The sequence below is a fragment of the Oncorhynchus tshawytscha genome, linkage group LG08 (assembly GCF_018296145.1).
Source record: "Oncorhynchus tshawytscha isolate Ot180627B linkage group LG08, Otsh_v2.0, whole genome shotgun sequence".
Taxonomy (NCBI): Eukaryota; Metazoa; Chordata; class Actinopteri; order Salmoniformes; family Salmonidae; genus Oncorhynchus; species Oncorhynchus tshawytscha.
Window position 1 is genome coordinate 83,443,912 of NC_056436.1, and position 22,106 is coordinate 83,466,017.

Genomic DNA, 22,106 nt, shown 5'->3' on the forward strand with positions numbered 1-22,106 from the left:
CTCAGACGACACCTTGCAATCTTCAGTTTTTCTGATGTCACCCGTGGAGTGTCGTGACAGGCTGTGTGACAAGTCCCCCTTCCCTCTCTCACTGTGGCAGTTGCAGTGACACGTTGTGAATGCAGTGTTTTAACTGCCACCTACAACGTCTCCGTGACTCGGACAGGCTGGCACACACATCAGATCCAGCTTTTAATGTGTGTAGTAGGAGAGACTGAAGACACCACTCACTTCTTCTATCGAAACCTCTTGGAAGATGGTAAACAAACGGCCCGTTTTGAAGACTTCGGTAGGGAATAGGGTGTCACTTCTGACGCAGCCAGAGGAAGAGTATGGTTTGAGACTCAGCCAGAGGAAGAGTATGGTTTGAGACTCAGCCAGAGGAAGAGTATGGTTTGAGACTCAGCCAGAGGAAGAGTATGGTTTGAGACTCAGCCAGAGGAAGAGTATGGTTTGAGACTCAGCCAGAGGAAGAGTATCGTTTGAGACTCAGCCAGAGGAAGAGTGTGGTTTGAGACACATCCAGAGGAAGAGTGTGGTTTGAGACACATCCAGAGGAAGAGTATGGTTTGAGACACATCCAGAGGAAGAGTGTGGTTTGAGACACATCCAGAGGAAGAGTATGGTTTGAGACTCAGCCAGAGGAAGAGTATGGTTGAAACTCAACCAGTGGAAGAGTATGGTTTGAGACTCAGCCAGAGGAAGAGTATGGTTTGAGACTCAGCCAGGGGAAGAGTATGGTATGAAACTCAACCAGTGGAAGAGTATGGTTTGAGACTCAGCCAGAGGAAGAGTATGGTATGAAACTCAACCAGTGGAAGAGTATGGTTTGAGACTCAGCCAGAGGAAGAGTATGGTTTGAAACTCAACCAATGGAAGAGTATGGTTTGAGACTCAGCCAGAGGAAGAGTATGGTTTGAGACTCAGCCAGGGAAGAGTATGGTTTGAGACTCAGCCAGAGGAAGAGTATGGTTTGAGACTCAGCCAGAGGAAGAGTATGGTTTGAGACTCAGCCAGAGGAAGAGAGTGTGGTTTGAGACACAGCCAGAGGAAGAGTATGGTTTGAGACTCAGCCAGGGAAGAGTATGGTTTGAGACTCAGCCAGAGGAAGAGTATGGTTTGAGACTCAGCCAGAGGAAGAGTATGGTTTGAGACTCAGCCAGAGGAAGAGTGTGGTTTGAGACACAGCCAGAGGAAGAGTATGGTTTGAGACTCAGCCAGAGGAAGAGTATGGTTTGAGACACAGCCAGAGGAAGAGTATGGTTTGAGACTCAGCCAGAGGAAGAGTGTGGTTTGAGACTCAGCCAGAGGAAGAGTGTGGTTTGAGACTCAGCCAGAGGAAGAGTATGGTTTGAGACTCAGCCAGAGGAAGAGTGTGGTTTGAGACTCAGCCAGAGGAAGAGTATGGTTTGAGACTCAGTCAGAGGAAGAGTATGGTTTGAGACGCAGCCAGAGGAAGAGTATGGTTTGAGACTCAGCCAGAGGAAGAGTATGGTATGAGACTCAGTCAGAGGAAGAGTGTGGTTTGAGACTCAGCCAGAGGAAGAGTATGGTATGAGACACAGCCAGAGGAAGAGTATGGTTTGAGACGCAGCCCGAGGAAGAGTATGGTTTGAGACTCAGCCAGAGGAAGAGTATCGTTTGAGACTCAGCCAGAGGAAGAGTGTGGTTTGAGACACATCCAGAGGAAGAGTGTGGTTTGAGACTCAGCCAGAGGAAGAGTATGGTTTGAGACACAGCCAGAGGAAGAGTATGGTTTGAGACGCAGCCCGAGGAAGAGTATGGTTTGAGACTCAGTCAGAGGAAGAGTATGGTTTGAGACGCAGCCAGAGGAAGAGTATGGTTTGAGACGCAGCCCGAGGAAGAGTATGGTTTGAGACGCAGCCCGAGGAAGAGTATGGTTTGAGACTCAGCCAGAGGAAGAGTGTGGTTTGAGACTCAGCCAGAGGAAGAGTGTGGTTTGAGACTCAGCCAGAGGAAGAGTATGGTATGAAACTCAACCAGTGGAAGAGTATGGTTTGAGACTCAGCCAGAGGAAGAATATGGTTTGAGACTCAGCCAGAGGAAGAGTGTGGTTTGAGACTCAGCCAGAGGAAGAGTGTGGTTTGAGACACATCCAGAGGAAGAGTATGGTTTGAGACTCAGCCAGAGGAAGAGTATGGTTTGAAACTCAACCAGTGGAAGAGTATGGTTTGAGACTCAGCCAGAGGAAGAGTATGGTTTGAGACTCAGCCAGGGAAGAGTATGGTTTGAGACTCAGCCAGAGGAAGAGTATGGTTTGAGACTCAGCCAGAGGAAGAGTATGGTTTGAGACTCAGCCAGAGGAAGAGTGTGGTTTGAGACACAGCCAGAGGAAGAGTATGGTTTGAGACTCAGCCAGAGGAAGAGTGTGGTTTGAGACTCAGCCAGAGGAAGAGTGTGGTTTGAGACTCAGCCAGAGGAAGAGTATGGTTTGAGACTCAGCCAGAGGAAGAGTGTGGTTTGAGACTCAGCCAGAGGAAGAGTGTGGTTTGAGATGCATCCAGAGGAAGAGTATGGTTTGAGACACATCCAGAGGAAGAGTGTGGTTTGAGACTCAGCCAGAGGAAGAGTATGGTTTGAGACTCAGCCAGAGGAAGAGTGTGGTTTGAGACACATCCAGAGGAAGAGAATGGTTTGAGACTCAGCCAGAGGAAGAGTGTGGTTTGAGACACATCCAGAGGAAGAGTATGGTTTGAGACTCAGCCAGAGGAAGAGTATGGTATGAAACTCAACCAGTGGAAGAGTATGGTTTGAGACTCAGCCAGAGGAAGAGTATGGTTTGAGACTCAGCCAGAGGAAGAGTATGGTTTGAGACTCAGCCAGAGGAAGAGTGTGGTTTGAGACTCAGCCAGAGGAAGAGTATGGTTTGAGACTCCGCCAGAGGAAGAGTATGGTTTGAGACTCAGTCAGAGGAAGATTATGGTTTGAGACTCAGCCAGAGGAAGAGTATGGTTTGAGACTCAGCCAGAGGAAGAGTATGGTTTGAGACTCAGCCAGAGGAAGAGTATGGTTTGAGACTCAGTCAGAGGAAGAGTATGGTTTGAGACGCAGCCAGAGGAAGAGTATGGTTTGAGACGCAGCCCGAGGAAGAGTATGGTTTGAGACGCAGCCCGAGGAAGAGTATGGTATGAGACTCAGTCAGAGGAAGAGTATGGTTTGAGACTCAGTCAGAGGAAGAGTATGGTTTGAGACTCAGTCAGAGGAAGAGTATGGTTTGAGACGCAGCCAGAGGAAGAGTATGGTTTGAGACGCAGCCAGAGGAAGAGTATGGTTTGAGACGCAGCCAGAGGAAGAGTGTGGTTTGAGACACAGCCAGAGGAAGAGTATGGTTTGAGACTCAGCCAGAGGAAGAGTATGGTTTGAGACTCAGCCAGAGGAAGAGTGTGGTTTGAGACTCAGCCAGAGGAAGAGTATGGTTTGAGACTCAGCCAGAGGAAGAGTGTGGTTTGAGACACATCCAGAGGAAGAGTATGGTTTGAGACTCAGCCAGAGGAAGAGTATGGTATGAAACTCAACCAGTGGAAGAGTATGGTTTGAGACTCAGCCAGAGGAAGAGTATGGTTTGAGACTCAGCCAGGGGAAGAGTGTGGTTTGAGACACATCCAGAGGAAGAGTATGGTTTGAGACTCAGCCAGGGAAGAGTATGGTTTGAGACTCAGCCAGAGGAAGAGTATGGTTTGAGACTCAGCCAGAGGAAGAGTATGGTTTGAGACTCAGCCAGAGGAAGATTATGGTTTGAGACTCAGCCAGGGAAGAGTGTGGTTTGAGACACAGCCAGAGGAAGAGTATGGTTTGAGACTCAGCCAGGGAAGAGTATGGTTTGAGACTCAGCCAGAGGAAGAGTATGGTTTGAGACTCAGCCAGAGGAAGAGTATGGTTTGAAACTCAGCCAGAGGAAGAGTGTGGTTTGAGACACATCCAGAGGAAGAGTATGGTTTGAGACTCAGCCAGAGGAAGAGTATGGTTTGAAACTCAACCAGTGGAAGAGTATGGTTTGAGACTCAGCCAGAGGAAGAGTATGGTTTGAGACTCAGCCAGAGGAAGAGTATGGTTTGAGACTCAGCCAGAGGAAGAGTATGGTTTGAGACTCAGCCAGAGGAAGAGTATGGTTTGAGACTCAGCCAGAGGAAGAGTATGGTTTGAGACTCAGCCAGAGGAAGAGTATGGTTTGAGACTCAGCCAGAGGAAGAGTATGGTTTGAGACACAGCCAGAGGAAGAGTATGGTTTGAGACTCAGCCAGAGGAAGAGTGTGGTTTGAGACTCAGCCAGAGGAAGAGTATGGTTTGAGACTCAGCCAGAGGAAGAGTATGGTTTGAGACGCAGCCAGAGGAAGAGTATGGTTTGAGACGCAGCCCGAGGAAGAGTATGGTTTGAGACGCAGCCCGAGGAAGAGTATGGTATGAGACTCAGTCAGAGGAAGAGTATGGTTTGAGACTCAGTCAGAGGAAGAGTGTGGTTTGAGACTCAGCCAGAGGAAGAGTATGGTTTGAGACAAAGTCAGAGGAAGAGTATGGTTTGAGACAAAGTCAGAGGAAGAGTATGGTTTGAGACTCAGCCAGAGGAAGAGTATGGTTTGAGACTCAGCCAGAGGAAGAGTATGGTTTGAGACGCAGCCCGAGGAAGAGTATGGTTTGAGACTCAGCCAGAGGAAGAGTATGGTTTGAGACTCAGCCAGAGGAAGAGTGTGGTTTGAGACTCAGCCAGAGGAAGAATATGGTTTGAGACTCAGCCAGAGGAAGAGTGTGGTTTGAGACTCAGCCAGAGGAAGAGTGTGGTTTGAGACACATCCAGAGGAAGAGTATGGTTTGAGACTCAGCCAGAGGAAGAGTATGGTATGAAACTCAACCAGTGGAAGAGTATGGTTTGAGACTCAGCCAGAGGAAGAGTATGGTTTGAGACTCAGCCAGGGGAAGAGTATGGTTTGAGACTCAGCCAGAGGAAGAGTATGGTTTGAGACTCAGCCAGAGGAAGAGTATGGTTTGAGACTCAGCCAGAGGAAGAGTGTGGTTTGAGACACAGCCAGAGGAAGAGTATGGTTTGAGACTCAGCCAGAGGAAGAGTATGGTTTGAGACACAGCCAGAGGAAGAGTATGGTTTGAGACTCAGCCAGAGGAAGAGTGTGGTTTGAGACTCAGCCAGAGGAAGAGTGTGGTTTGAGACTCAGCCAGAGGAAGAGTATGGTTTGAGACTCAGCCAGAGGAAGAGTATGGTTTGAGACACAGTCAGAGGAAGAGTATGGTTTGAGACTCAGCCAGAGGAAGAGTATGGTTTGAGACTCAGCCAGAGGAAGAGTATGGTTTGAGACTCAGCCAGAGGAAGAGTATGGTTTGAGACTCAGCCAGAGGAAGAGTATGGTTTGAGACTCAGCCAGGGAGTACCGTTCCTTGAACCATAGGGGTTGAGTATTATATTAAGGGTTAGTGTGTAGAAGACTACTGTACCTTGAACCATAGGGGTCCAGTATAGTATTAAGGGTTAGTGTGTAGAAGACTACTGTACCTTGAACCATAGGGGTCCAGTATAGTATTAAGGGTTAGTGTGTAGAAGACTACTGTACCTTGGACCATAGGGGTCCAGTATAGTATTAAGGGTTAGTGTGTAGAAGACTACTGTACCTTGAACCATAGCGGTCCAGTATAGTATTAAGGGTTAGTGTGTAGAAGACTACTGTACCTTGGACCATAGGGGTCCAGTATAGTATTAAGGGTTAGTGTGTAGAAGACAACTGTACCTTGGACTCCTTGATCTTGACAGCGATGATCTGTTTCCTCTGGCGTATGATCTCTACAAGCTCATCACACTCCTCCACTAGCTTGGCCTCGTGCATCGCTGTGTTCACCTGGGGACAGAAGCACAGCACACTTTAACACGGTGTCCAAACAAACACTAACACAGGGTTTAAAAAATAACAACAACAGCCACAACACTGTAGCTGAGACCTCGTCAATGGCTGTGTTCACCTGAGGTAAGCTTTAATACGCTTGCCAACACAAACACTTACACAGAGTTCAAACCACAACAACAACAACACTGTAGCTGAGACCTTGTCAATGGCTGTGTTCACCTGAGAAAAGGCTTTAATACACTGGCCAACATAAACACTTACACAGAGTTCCAACAACAACACTCTAGCTGAGACCATGTCAACAGCTGTGTTCACCTGAGGTAGGCTTTAATACGCTGGCCAACACAAACAATTACACAGAGTTCAGATCAACACAATACTGTTCAGTGATAGCCGAGACTTCACCCAAGCTTCATGTAGAAAGTTACATTTGCCATCTGCGGTTTTTGGTAACACATGTTCAGGTATAAACATGATTTCTTTTGACAGAATCGTTATAAATGTGTGATTAGAATGTGCTATTCTGTGAACTTTAAAAAGGGGATTTTCTCATTATTACAGGGTTGTGACTCCGTATCAAACTGCAGTCTAAAACTGTTCACCAGGGATACATAACACCTCCGAACACTGATCATCACTCCACAAAGCTCATTATAGCAGTAAGATCCACTTAAATGTGTTAATCACACACACACACACACACACACACACACAAACCCCATTAATTCCATAAGAGGCATCTTATTAACGGAGGTCGGTAATCAACAAGGATGGACGCAATGCTCAAACATAACTGTGGATCACTGCACAGCAACATGACGGATTCACCACACAGATCCACTAGGCAGAATAATCTTCTCATATTCCCTGTGTCACCAAATCTCATCCTACTGCCTACACCCTACTGAAACACCGAACCAGGGATACATTATCATCTGAACCAGAGATACATTATCATCTGAACCAGGGATACATTATCATCTGAACCAGGGATACATTATCATCTGAACCAGAGATACATCATTATCGTCTGAACCAGAGATACATTATCATCTGAACCAGGGATACATTATCATCTGAACCAGGGATACATCGTTATCATCTGAACCAGAGATACATTATCATGTGAACCAGAGATACATCATTATCATCTGAACCAGAGATATATTATCATCTGAACCAGGGATACATTATCATCTGAACCAGAGATACATTATCATATGAACCAGGGATACATTATCATCTGAACCAGAGATATATTATCATCTGAACCAGGGATACATTATCATCTGAACCAGGGATACATTATCATCTGAACCAGAGATACATTATCATCTGAACCAGAGATACATTATCATCTGAACCAGGGATACATTATCATCTGAACCAGAGATACATTATCATCTGAACCAGGGATACATTATCATCTGAACCAGAGATACATTATCATCTGAACCAGGGATACATTATCATCTGAACCAGGGATACATTATCATCTGAACCAGGGATACATTATCATCTGAACCAGGGATACATCCTCACTTGTGCCCAATGCTCAGGGATGCAGTGCATTCAGAAAGTATTCAGACCCCATGGCTTTTCCCACATTTTGTTACGTTACAGAGTTATTCTAAAATGGATTCAATTGTATTTTTTCCTCATCAATCTACACACAGTACCCCATAATGACAAAGGAAAAACAGGTTTTTAGGTTTGCTAATTTAATTCAAAATAAAAAATTGAAATATCACATTTACACACAGTTGAAGTCGGAAGTTTACATCCACTTAGGTTGGAGTCATTAAAACTAGTTTACATCCACTTAGGTTGGAGTCGTTAAAACTAGTTTATATCCACTTAGGTTGGAGTCGTTAAAACTAGTTTACATCCAATTAGGTTGGAGTCGTTAAAACTAGTTTACATCCACTTAGGTTGGAGTCATTAAAACTAGTTTACATCCACTTAGGTTGGAGTCATTAAAACTAGTTTACATCCACTTAGGTTGGAGTCATTAAAACTAGTTTACATCCACTTAGGTTGGAGTCATTAAAACTAGTTTATATCCACTTAGGTTGGAGTCATTAAAACTAGTTTACATCCACTTAGGTTGGAGTCATTAAAACTAGTTTATATCCACTTAGGTTGGAGTCATTAAAACTAGTTTACATCCACTGAGGTTGGAGTCGTTAAAACTAGTTTACATCCACTTAGGTTGGAGTCATTAAAACCTAGTTTACATCCACTTAGGTTGGAGTCGTTAAAACTAGTTTACATCTACTTAGGTTGGAGTCGTTAAAACTAGTTTACATCCACTTAGGTTGGAGTCGTTAAAACTAGTTTACATCCAATTAGGTTGGAGTCGTTAAAACTAGTTTACATCCACTTAGGTTGGAGTCGTTAAAACTAGTTTATATCCACTTAGGTTGGAGTCGTTAAAACTAGTTTACATCCACTTAGGTTGGAGTCGTTAAAACTAGTTTACATCCACTTAGGTTGGAGTCATTAAAACTAGTTTATATCCACTTAGGTTGGAGTCATTAAAACTAGTTTATATCCACTTTGATTGGAGTCATTAAAACTAGTTTACATCCACTTAGGTTGGAGTCATTAAAACTAGTTTATATCCACTTAGGTTGGAGTCATTAAAACTAGTTTACATCCACTTAGGTTGGAGTCATTAAAACTAGTTTACATCCACTTAGGTTGGAGTCATTAAAACTAGTTTATATCCACTTAGGTTGGAGTCATTAAAACTAGTTTACATCCACTTAGGTTGGAGTCGTTAAAACTAGTTTACATCCACTTAGGTTGGAGTCGTTAAAACTAGTTTACATCCACTTAGGTTGGAGTCGTTAAAACTAGTTTACATCCACTTAGGTTGGAGTCGTTAAAACTAGTTTACATCCACTTAGGTTGGAGTTATTAAAACTAGTTTATATCCACTTAGGTTGGAGTCATTAAAACTAGTTTATATCCACTTAGGTTGGAGTCATTAAAACTAGTTTATATCCACTTAGGTTGGAGTCATTAAAACTCGTTTTTCAACCACTCCACACATTTCTTGTTAACAAACTATAGTTTTGGCAAGTCACAGGACATCTACTTTGTGCATGACACAATTTATTTTTCCAACAATTCCAACAGACAGATTATTTCACAAAAATTCACGGTAATCACAATTCCAGTGGGTCAGAATGATTACATACACTAAATTGACTGCGCCTTTAAACAGCTTGGAAAATTCCAGAAAATGATGTCATAGCTTTAGAAGCTTTTGATAGGCTAATTGACATCATTTGAGTCAATTGGAGGTGTACCTGTGGATGTATTTTAAGGCCTAACTTCAAACTCACTGCCTCTTTGCTTGACATCATGGGCAAATCAAAATAAATCAGCCAAGTCCTCAGAAAAACAATTGTAGACCTCCAGAAGTCTGGTTCATCCCTGGGAGGAATTTCCCACCCCCTTGAAGGTACCACGTTCATCTGTACAAACAATAGTACGCAAGTACAAACACCATGGGACCACGCAGCGATCATACCGCTCAGGGAGGAGACGCATTCTGTCTCCTAGAGATGAACGTACTTTGGTGCGAAGGGTGCAAATCAATCCCAGAACAACAGCAAAGGACCTTGTGATGCTGTAGAAAACAGGTACAAAAGTATCTATATCCACATTAAAACGAGTCCTATATCGACATAACCTGAAGGCCACTCAGCAAGGAAGAAGCCACTGCTCCAAAACCGCCATAAAAAAGCTAGACTACGATTTGCAACTGCACATGGGGACAAAGATTGTACTTTTTGGAGAAATGTCCTCTGGTCTGATGAAACAAAAATAGAACTGTTTGGCCATAATGACCATTGTTATGTTTGGGGGAAAAAAGGGGGAGGCTTGCAAGCCAAAGAACACCATCCCAACCGTGAAGCACGGGGTTGGCAGCATCATGTTGTGGGGGTGCTTTGCTGCAGGAGGGACTGGTGCACTTCACAAAATATATGGCATCATGAGGCAGAAAAATTATGTGGATATATTGAAGCAAGATCTCAAGGCATCAGTCAGGAAGTTAAAGCTTGGTCGCAATTGGGTCTTCCAAATGGACAATGACCCCAAGCATACTTCCAAAGTTGAGGCAAAATGGCTTAAGGACAACAAAGTCAAGGTATTGGAGTGGCCATCACAAAGCCCTGACCTCATCCTATAGAAAATGATGTGTGGGCAGAACTGAAAAAGCGTGTGCGAGCAAGGAGGCCTACAAACCTGACTCAGTTACACCAGCTCTGTCAGGAGGAATGGGCCAAAATTCACACAACTTATTGTAGGAAGCTTGTGGAAGACTACCCAAAATGGTTGACCCAAGTTAACCAGGTCAAAGGCAATGCTACCAAATACTAATTGAGTGTATGTAAACTTCTGACCTACTAGGAATGTGATGAAAGAAATAAAAGCTGACATTTCACATTCTTAAAATAAAGTGGTGATCCTAACTGACCTAAGACAGGGAATTTTTTACTTTGATTAAATGTCAGGAATTGTGAAAACCTGAATTTAAATGTATTTGGCTAAGGTGTATGTACATTTCCGACTTCAACTGTATGTCCTATATTGTGACCTCTCTAGGAACCTAACTTCTACAGTCAGTGCATTTGGAAAGTATTCAGACCCCTTGACTTTTTCCACATTTTGTTACGTTACAGCCTAATTCTAAAATGGATTAAATAAACACATAGAAGTAGGCCTATAGGCTACCTGGCCTGATGTACACATATAAGTAGGACTATAGGTTACCTGGCCTGATGTACACATAGAAGTAGGACTATAGGTTACCTGGCCTGATTTAGATGACTATAGGTTACCTGGCCTGGTTTACACATAGAAGCAGGACTAGGTTACCTGGCCTGACTAGGGCCTTTACCTGGCCTGATTTACACATAGAAGTAGGACTACAGGTTACCTGGCCTGATTTAGGTTACCTGGTTACCTGGCCTTTACACATAAGCAAGCCTACAGGTTACCTGGCCTGATTTAGGTTACCTGGCCTGATTTACACATAGAAGCAGGACTATAGGCTACCTGGCCTGCTCGCAAATGTAGACATATAAATGTGCCCATTTGGGGATCTGATAGTATTTCTGATTGGCTTAACCACTAATGAGCTGTGGAGCTTCTCAATGTAATAGTTTTCTTCACCTCAAACATCAAGTAAACAAAGTGTGTTTTTACATCCATTGAGAATGACAATAGTTCCTCAATGTATTTGAACAATCTTTCCAGGTCTCTTCCTTTCCATAACCACTCAAGGTTAAATGTCAGGCTCTGATCCAGTGGAAACATCATAAAATAGGCCTACTATATTACTTCTTATTTCTTGCGCAAATAGCCCACAGCTGTGTCTGTCCCAAATTCACTGGCAGAATATTTTATTTGCTAGTGAAAGATTCAAGCCTTATCAAAGTTAATAGTTGATACAATGTTTCAAGTTGGGTGCAGACAGGCCATGTGTGGCCAATGTGATTTATAGGATATTTATTTTTATCAGGATATTTTCTATCTGCAATGTTTTATTTATAGGCTTTACACAGTTGGTAATGACAATAGAAGTAACTTTTTAGGTTTGTGTCATTTTCCTTTAGATTTGGATAGAATTTTGATTAACCACATGAAAATGATTTTGAAAATACTGAAAACGTTATTATAAATTTAAATAAAACTGTTCCACGGAAATGTGCATATGAAAACCATAACTGGCATGCAGATCGGGTAGAAATGGTAAGAAACATCGGCATTCAACATGAGAAAAGTTGCCGACTCCTCGTGTAGCCTATTACAGGCAACTTCAGGAGAGTAATGGCAGAATGTGTTGAAAGCCAGCAGGAGCAGGACGAGGATGGTCCGGTCAGGGATAAGGGTAAGGCTTTTCTCTTCTGGTTATCTTGATCTCTGGCTCCCTCTTGAGTCATGTGTGTCTTATTTCTTCCAACAGTGTGCTTAAATCATCAGACAAGCTCAATGCATGTATCAGTGAAGGCTGCTGAGGGGAGGACGGCTCATAATAACGTCTGGAACGAAGCGAATGGAATGTCATCAAACAACTGGAAACCGTGGAAACCATGTGTATGATGTATTTGATACCATTCCACTGATTCCGCTCCAGCCATTACCACAAGCCCCGTTCTCTTGTGTCATATATCGTTGATTTTATTAAACACTTTTTAAAATTTCAACCAAACGATTGGTCGAAAGAACAGACGTCTTTCGGTCAGCAATATTTGTTGTTGTTGTCGGGGGCCTAATACTGTCTGTCTGTCTGTCTGTCTGTCTGTCTGTCTGTCTGTCTGTCTGTCTGTCCTCTCATCACTCTATATCTATATCATGTTCTCTCATATCTTCTCCAGCAAGGTCTCTCTCTTATATGCCTACACACACATACACGGGTACACGCGCACACACACACACACACAGACACACACACACACACACACAGACACACACACACACACACACAGAGACACACACACAGACACACACACACACACTCAGACACACACTCTCTCTCTCTCTCTCTCTCACACATGCCTGCAATTGCGCATGTACACATACACACACACACACACACACACACACACACACACAGACACACACACACACACACACACACACTCTCTCTCTCTCACATGCCTGCAATTGCGCATGTACACATACAAACACGCACGCACGCACACACACACACAGACAGACAACACCCGCTGGCTGGGGCGTATCATGTTTTATTGATGATTTCAGCTCTCTCATTAAACCACAACAGCAGTAGCAACACGTCTCAGTGAAAACACTGATATCTACTCACACACAGGGAGACAGAGGGGGGAGGAGGGGGGGACACCTGGTATCCCACTGTGTTGTGTGAAGTGCTGAAAGACTGCTATATAAAAGGTGAAAGAGAGTACAAAGGAAACAGCACGCAACCCCAGATAACAGAATGAGGGCCTGGGTTCTTTTCAAGGCCCACTCTGTGATTATTTAAAGCCGTTCTTGATCATTTAAATCAATGATGTATCCCAATTGATTTATATAAAAAGAAAATAAGTGGGGGAGCTGCTGTTTTGTTTAGTTGTTTTTTTAAATTGCGGACTGGGCCTTTTAAACGCGAGCAGAACGGAGAGGAGCCGGAGAGGAGTGAAGGATTCATGGTGAGAGGCTGATGTTCGTCATAGCAGTGATTAGTGCTGGTCTCTCCTCCAGCCTGACAGATTAAACAAGATTCAGAATATAGAAAGTGGCTAAGTGCACATCCACAAGTCACTAGAGACCTCCCTGTCCTGTCCTGCACTCCCCAGCAAAAAGACCAATGAGATCTGTTAAAATATGGATGGCTGTGGCATATGTCAACTAAACACTCAGCGTACTGTACACATCACCAAGTTGATTATACTACCAACACAATCTAACCTAAACACACAGACAAAACCAAGATACATTCAAACTATTGTTAAAGAAAAAAAACGGAGAAATAAATAGCTCTGGAGAAAAACACTCATCAGCTTATAAATGAGGGTATCTGTCAAACTATAGCTGAAGGCAGATATAGTTCAGCCTCCTGTTAAACAGCCACCACTAACATTGAGTGGCTACTGCCAACACACTGTCAATGACACTGACTCTACTCCAGCCACTTTAATCATGGGAATTGATGGGAAATGATGTAAATATATCACTAGCCACTTTAAACAATGCTACCTTATATAATGTTACTTACCCTACATTGTTCATCTCATATGCATACATACTGTACTCTATATCATCGACTGCATCCTTATGTATACATGTATCACTAGCCACTTTAACTATGCCACTTGGTTTAAACTTATCTCATATGTATATACTGTAATATCATCTACTGTATCTTGCCTATGCTGCTCTGTACCATCACTCATTCATATATCCTTATGTACATATTCTTTATCCCCTTACACTGTGTATAAGACAGTAGTTTTTTTTGGAATTGTTAGTTAGATTACTTGCTCGTTATTACTGCATTGTCGGAACTAGAAGCACAAGCATTTCGCTACACTCGCATTAACATCTGCTAACCATGTGTATGTGACAAATAAAATTTGATTTGATTTGATTTAGTTGAAGACAGATATAGTTGGAGACAGGTATAGTTGGAGACAGATATAGTTGAAGGCAGATATAGACAGATATAGCTGAAGACAGATATAGCTGAAGGCAGATATAGTTGAAGGCAGATATAGACAGATATAGCTGAAGACAGATATAGCTGAAGACAGATATAGTTGAAGGCAGATATAGCTGAAGACAGATATAGCTGAAGGCAGATATAGGCAGATATAGCTGAAGACAGATATAGCTGAAGACAGATATAGCTGAAGACAGATATAGTTGAAGACAGATATAGTTGAAGACAGGTATAGTTGAAGACAGATATAGCTGAAGACAGATATAGCTGAAGACAGATATAGCTGAAGTCAGATATAGACAGATATAGCTGAAGACAGGTATAGTTGAAGACAGATATAGCTGAAGGCAGATATAGCTGAAGGCAGATATAGTTGAAAGCAGATATAGGCAGATATAGCTGAAGACAGATATAAGCAGATATAGCTGAAGGCAGATATAGACAGATATAGCTGAAGACAGATATAGTTGAAGACAGATATAGTTGAAGACAGATATAGCTGAAGGCAGATATAGTTGAAGGCAGATATAGTTGAAGGCAGATATAGTTGAAAGCAGATATAGCTGAAGACAGATATAGTTGAAGACAGATATATTTGAAGACAGATATAGAAGGCAGATATAATTGATATATAGTTGAAAGCAGATATAGTTGAAAGCAGATATAGCTGAAGGCAGATATAGACAGATATAGCTGAAGACAGATATAGCTGAAGACAGATATAGTGAAGAATATAGTTGAAGACAGATATAGTTGAAGGCAGATATAGTTGAAAGCAGATATAGCTGAAGACAGATATAGCTGAAGGCAGATATAGACAGATATAGCTGAAGACAGATATAGCTGAAGGCAGATATAGTTGAAGACAGATATAGCTGAAGGCAGATATAGTTGAAGGCAGATATAGTTGAAGGCAGATATAGTTGAAGGCAGATATAGACAGATATAGCTGAAGACAGATATAGTTGAAGACAGATATAGTTGAAGACAGATATAGCTGAAGGCAGATATAGTTGAAGGCAGATATAGTTGAAGGCAGATATAGTTGAAAGCAGATATAGCTGAAGACAGATATAGTTGAAGACAGATATATTTGAAGACAAATATAGCTGAAGACAGATATAGCTGAAGACAGATATAGTTGAAGACAGATATAGCTGAAGACAGATATAGCTGAAGACAGATATAGTTGAAGACAGATATAGCTGAAGACAGATATAGGCAGATATAGCTGAAGACAGATATAGTTGAAGACAGATATAGCTGAAGACAGATATAGCTGAAGACAGATATAGTTGAAGGCAGATATAGCTGAAGACAGATATAGTTGAAGACAGATATAGGCAGATATAGCTGAAGACAGGTATAGTTGAAGACAGATATAGCTGAAGGCAGATATAGACAGATATAGCTGAAGACAGATATAGCTGAAGACAGATATAGTTGAAGACAGATATAGTTGAAGACAGATATAGCTGAAGGCAGATATAGACAGATATAGCTGAAGACAGATATAGTTGAAGACAGATATAGTTGAAGACAGGTATAGTTGAAGACAGATATAGCTGAAGACAGATATAGCTGAAGTCAGATATAGACAGATATAGCTGAAGGCAGATATAGTTGAAAGCAGATATAGGCAGATATAGCTGAAGACAGATATAAGCAGATATAGCTGAAGGCAGATATAGACAGATATAGAAGACAGATATAGTTGAAGACAGATATAGTTGAAGACAGATATAGTTGAAGGCAGATATAGTTGAAGACAGATATAGTTGAAGACAGATATAGTTGAAAGCAGATATAGCTGAAGACAGATATAGCTGAAGGCAGATATAGCTGAAGACAGATATAGCTGAAGACAGATATAATTGAAGGCAGATATAGTTGAAAGCAGATATAGCTGAAGACAGATATAGCTGAAGGCAGATATAGCTGAAGGCAGATATAGTTGAAGACAGATATAGCTGAAGACAGATATAGGCAGATATAGCTGAAGACAGATATAGTTGAAGACAGATATAGCTGAAGACAGATATAGCTGAAGGCAGATATAGCTGAAGGCAGATATAGTTGAAGGCAGATATAGTTGAAGGCAGCGTTGCTATGCCGTCACTATAGAACCCACCGGCAGATTGACAGTCCTGGTTTTGATCATATCATCTTGGAGAGAGAGAGATAACTGTATGCAACGCAGCAACAACAGAGAAATCCAGGTCACACCAGAACTGTATAGAGCCCCATGCAGCCAGTCAGCCCTCTGTTGTTGTGATGCATTATTAGTGAGCTGTGTTTCTCCCTCCTTTCTCCCTGCATGAAGTGTTACAGAACAGAGACAAAGCACTCTCCTATCTCCTCCTAGCAGGGAGGCTTCTGGGAAGAAACAGAAACACACACACATACACACAGACACACTCACAGACACACACAGACAAACACCACACAGACAAACACCCCTCCCTCTACACACACACACACGCACACACACACACACACACACACACACACACACACACACACACACACACAGACACCCTATTTTCATTAGCGTAGTGCCTTAGCATTACCCAAAACACAAGGTATACTATGCTTCTCTTCAGAATAACCAAGCGTTTCACACAAACATCACACCAGAGAATAGCTAGCAACTAGCATCCATAAGTCAATTCATTTTTTACATTGATAATGAGCTTTTAACAGTTTGTTTTAACACGTTCTCTTCACGGCCAAGTCGGTCGCATAGCTAACTCATTAATTATGAATCCAAGAGGAACAGATTGCTGCTGAGCCATATATGTATGTGGGCAGAGGAGGAGGACACCAGTTGGGAGACAGGGGGGAAGTGGAGGGAAGACAAACACTTTTTATGGACAGTTTCCTCTCTATAATTTAATCTGATGGTCTGAATGAACAGCTGAACTGTAGATCTCAATAACACAGAGATCCTTCCTCACTGATCTATATCTCTGTATAGGTGACCCTGTCTCCCTCTGACTAGTGAACTATATCTCTGTATAGCTGACCCTGTCTCCCTCTGACTAGTGATTTATATCTCTGTATAGCTGACCCTGTCTCCCTCTGACTAGTGATCTATATCTCTGTATAGCTGACCCTGTCTCCCTCTGACTAGTGATCTATATCTCTGTATAGCTGACAATGTCTCCCTCTGACTAGTGATCTATATCTCTGTATAGCTGACCCTGTCTCCCTCTGACTAGTGATCTATATCTCTGTATAGCTGACCCTGTCTTCCTCTGACTAGTGATCTATATCTCTGTATAGGTGACCCTGTCTCCCTCTGACTAGTGATCTATATCTCTGTATAACTGACCGTGTCTCCCTCTGACTAGTGATCTATATCTCTGTATAGGTGACCCTGTCTCCCTCTGACTAGTGATCTATATCTTTGTATAGCTGACCCTGTCTCCCTCTGACTAGTGATCTATATCTCTGTATAGCTGACAATGTCTCCCTCTGACTAGTGATCTATATCTCTGTATAGCTGACCCTGTCTCCCTCTGACTAGTGAACTATATCTCTGTATAGCTGACCCTGTCTCCCTCTGACTAGTGATCTATATCTCTGTATAGCTGACCCTGTCTCCCTCTGACTAGTGATCTATATCTCTGTATATCTGACCCTGTCTCCCTCTGACTAGTGATCTATATCTCTGTATAGCTGACCCTGTCTCCCTCTGACTAGTGATCTATATCTCTGTATAGCTGACCCTGTCTCCCTCTGACTAGTGAACTATATCTCTGTATAGCTGACCCTGTCTCCCTCTGACTAGTGATCTATATCTCTGTATAACTGACCCTGTCTCCCTCTGACTTGATCTAATCACTGTATAGGTGACCCTGTCTCCCTCTGACTAGTGATCTATATCTTTGTAATGAAAGATCTCCCTCTGACTAGTGATCTATATCTCTGTAGAGCTGACCCTGTCTCCTCTGACTATGAAATATCTTGTATAGCTGAAATGTCTCCCTCTGACTAGTGATCTATAAATAACCCTGTCTCCCTCTGACTAGTGATCTATATCTATGTATAGGTGACCCTGTCTCCCTCTGACTAGTGAACTATATCAGTTAGCTGACCCTGTCTCCAAGATCTATATCTCTGTATAGCTGACCCTGTCTCCCACTGACTAGTGATCTATATCTCTGTATATCTGACCTTGTCTCCCTCTGACTAGTGATCTATATCTCTGTATAGGTGGCCCTGTCTCCCTCTACTTAAATCACCAAAGACTTCACCGGGAACAGACTGGGAGAGAATATAACTGAAATGAAAGATCTCGTTGGGAACAGACTGGGAGAGAATATAACTGAAATGAAAGATCTTGTTGGGAACAGGCCGGGAGATAAATAACTCCTCAACAGACAGGTGAGGACTGATAACCTGCAGCCACTTGCAGTTCTTTGATGTACTCCAAGACCTTTGATGTACTCCAAGACCTTTGATGTACTCCAAGACCTTTGATGTACTCCAAGACCTTTGATGTACTCCAAGACCTTTGATGTACTCCAAGACCTTTGATGTACTCCAAGACCTTGATGTACTCCAAGACCTTTGATATACTCCAAAGCTTGCAGTTCTTTGATGTACTCCAAGACCTTGATGTACTCCAAGATCTTTGATGTACTCCAAGACCTTTGATATACTCCAAAGCTTGCAGTTCTTTGATGTACTCCAAGACCCTGATGTACTCCAAGACCTTTGATGTACTCCAAGACCTTTGATGTACTCCAAGACCTTTGATGTACTCCAAGACCTTTGATGTACTCCAAGACCTTTGATGTACTCCAAGACCTTTGATGTACTCCAAGACCTTTGATGTACTCCAAGACCTTTGATGTACTCCAAGACCTTTGATATACTCCAAAGCTTGCAGTTCTTTGATGTACTCCAAGACCCTGATGTACTCCAAGACCTTTGATGTACTCCAAGACCTTTGATGTACTCCAAGATCTTTGATGTACTCCAAAGCTGGAGTGCTGAAATAATAACATTCTTTATAACAAGGTGAGGTGAAGTTTCTCATGGTGACAGTTTTTTTTAAACTAATAGCTGTTTCTAAGGTAACAGTAACTCCTTTTTAAAATGTGTTTTTAGATATAATGGCTGTCACCTCTTCAAAGGTTATTTTGATTTTATTTATTAGGATTCCCATCAGCCGACGCCAATGGAGACAGCTAGTCTTACTGGAGGGGCTGACTCGTAACGAAAAATACATTACAGACAAAATAGTTTTTTAAGTTGAAATAAGTTTTAAAAAACATTAACACGTAGTGTGTGTGTGTGTGTGTGTGTGTCTATCAGTTCCACATGTATGTCAATACATACACACAACCAGTAGGTCATTTTGAACAGAAGCGTTGTGGTGTTACCATCATTTGTTTTTTTTTAAACCTGGTTTTGCTTTTCACTTAACCTTTGACAGATGGAAGGGAGATCCGCGGCTCACTCACAGCTCTGTATAACACTGTACCTTCTGGATCTGGGGGACTGTACAGAGAAGATCTCATGACTATGAAATAACCTTGCCTTGCGATAAGCTGCAGCGCAGCGGCCATTTTGTCAGACTCGGGGTCAAGCAGTCCTAGAACTTCCTCCTCTTCCAGGCGTGACGATGATGGTCATTTCTGGAAGGTCACTGTATGAAAGCACGGAGAGGATCTCACGACAACGTTTGAATGTCATTCTTTTCCTCCGGTCTTGAGGTAGAACATCTGGCTTTTCTAAGAGTCAAGGTCCAAAGGAAAGGCATCATTTCAGTGTGTGGTTCTCAATAGTTCTGAGATTACTGAATGGCACCCCTATTACCTATGGGCCCTGGTCAAAAGTAGTGCACTATATAGGGAATAGGGTGCCATGTGGGTCCCATCCTCAGACTCAGGAGGTAAATATTGGACAGCTGACAGCCTCACTACTCTAGAAGCCTGAGATGGTAAATATTGGACAGCATCACTACTCTAGAAGCCTGAGATGGTAAATATTGGACAGCATCACTACTCTAGAAGCCTGAGATGGTAAATATTGGACAGCATCACTACTCTAGAAGCCTGAGATGGTAAATATTGGACAGCATCACTACTCTAGAAGCCTGAGATGGTAAATATTGGACAGCATCACTACTCTAGAAGCCTGAGATGGTAAATATTGGACAGCATCACTACTCTAGAAGCCTGAGATGGTTAATATTGGACAGCTGGCAGCATCACTACTCTAGAAGCCTGAGATGTCATTAACAAACCAATATCCCTCGATTGATTATACAGCCCCCCTCCCAGCCCCCCCCAGCCCCCCTCTCCACAATGCATTGCATTCAAATGCCTACCAGCAGTATCTCTGATGTGAAATTTTGCAATTGGGGGAATGTCAGCACTGTAAGAGGGAATAAGCAAGGCGTATTAAATAATGTAATGTCAACCTGATGTAACAGTGGAATCTGACTGGAATGAGATCAAGGACTTCATTGTTTTGGTTCCAGAGCCATCTGCAAACCCAGGGAATGTTTGTAATAATTAGCACCTGTTGACAGATCTGACTCACTAACTCACCTCTACCTGTTGACAGATCTGACTGAGATAATCACCTCTACTTTTTGACAGATCTGACTGAGAGAATCACCTCTACCTGTTGACAGATCTGACTGAGATAATCACCTTCACCTGTTGACAGATCTGACTGAGATAATCACCTCTACCTGTTGACAGATCTGACTGAGATAATCACCTCTACCTGTTGACAGATCTGACTGAGATAATCACCTCTACCTGTTGACAGATCTGACTGAGACTGACACCTCTACCTGTTGACAGATCTGACTGAGATAATCACCTCTACCTGTTGACAGATATGACTGAGATAATCACCTCTACCTGTTGACAGATATGACTGAGATAATCACCTCTACCTGTTGACAGATCTGACTGAGATAATCACCTCTACCTGTTGACAGATCTGACTGAGAGAATCACCTCTACCTGTTGACAGATCTGACTGAGATAATCACCTCTACCTGTTGACAGATCTGACTGAGATAATCACCTCTACCTGTTGACAGATCTGACTGACTGACTCACCTCTACCTGTTGACAGATTTGACTGAGATAATCACCTCTACCCTTTTGACAGATCTGACTGAGATAATCACCTCTACCTGTTGACAGATATGACTGAGATAATCACCTCTACCTGTTGACAGATCTGACTGAGATAATCACCTCTACTTTTTGACAGATCTGACTGAGAGAATCACCTCTACCTGTTGACAGATCTGACTGAGATAATCACCTCTACCTGTTCTACCTGTTGACAGATCTGACTGAGATAATCACCTCTACCTGTTGACAGATCTGACTTAGATAATCACCTCTACCTGTTGACAGATATGACTGAGATAATCACCTCTACCTGTTGACAGATCTGACTGAGATAATCACCTAGGGTTGTGAAGGTGATGACATTTTGTCAGACAGTTACTGTCATACAAATGCATGCCAGTTGACCATGAATGAACATAAACACGTTTAGCATCTCAAAGCCGCCACGCATAAAAGACGCATTTGGAACAGCAATATTAAAATCAGCAATATTTTTAAAAAAAATTAAAAAGCATAATACATCTATTGAATATTCACCATCACAATAAATCCATGATTTATTTTATTCAGGTCTAAAGAAACATTATGATAGGAAGAAAATGAATTTCAGAAGAACAGAATATGAGTTGGTCCACTGTATGTTATCTGGCTATGCTCTGTGCCATCGGCTGTAGACTTGTTCATTTAGCAGACAATATATGCTTATAATTCCTGTGCCATTATTTTAAAAGATATGATTTTATAGTAAGAAGAATTAAATTAAGCAATATGGCCCGAGGAGGTGTGGTATTTGGCCAATATACCACGACTAAGGGCTGTTCTTAGGCACGACGCACACCCATCAGACAATGCTCTATTTAATCTTATCTTTGCTAATATGTCAAATTAGTTTTGATTTAAAGTATAATGGTCCATTATCAAATAGGC

The 22,106-nt window shown here is 42.3% G+C and overlaps 1 protein-coding gene across 3 annotated transcripts in view; it reads right to left on the reverse strand.

The window, feature by feature from the left end:
* LOC112257051 (probable E3 ubiquitin-protein ligase MID2) overlaps positions 1-22,106 on the reverse strand; it is a 213,253-nt gene that overhangs the window by 69,900 nt on the left and 121,247 nt on the right. For all 3 annotated transcript variants that reach the window (XM_042326121.1, XM_042326119.1, XM_042326120.1), the window contains one exon: positions 5,754-5,861. In XM_042326121.1, coding sequence (XP_042182055.1) covers positions 5,754-5,861 — 108 coding nt within the window. The remainder of the gene's footprint in view (positions 1-5,753; positions 5,862-22,106) is intronic.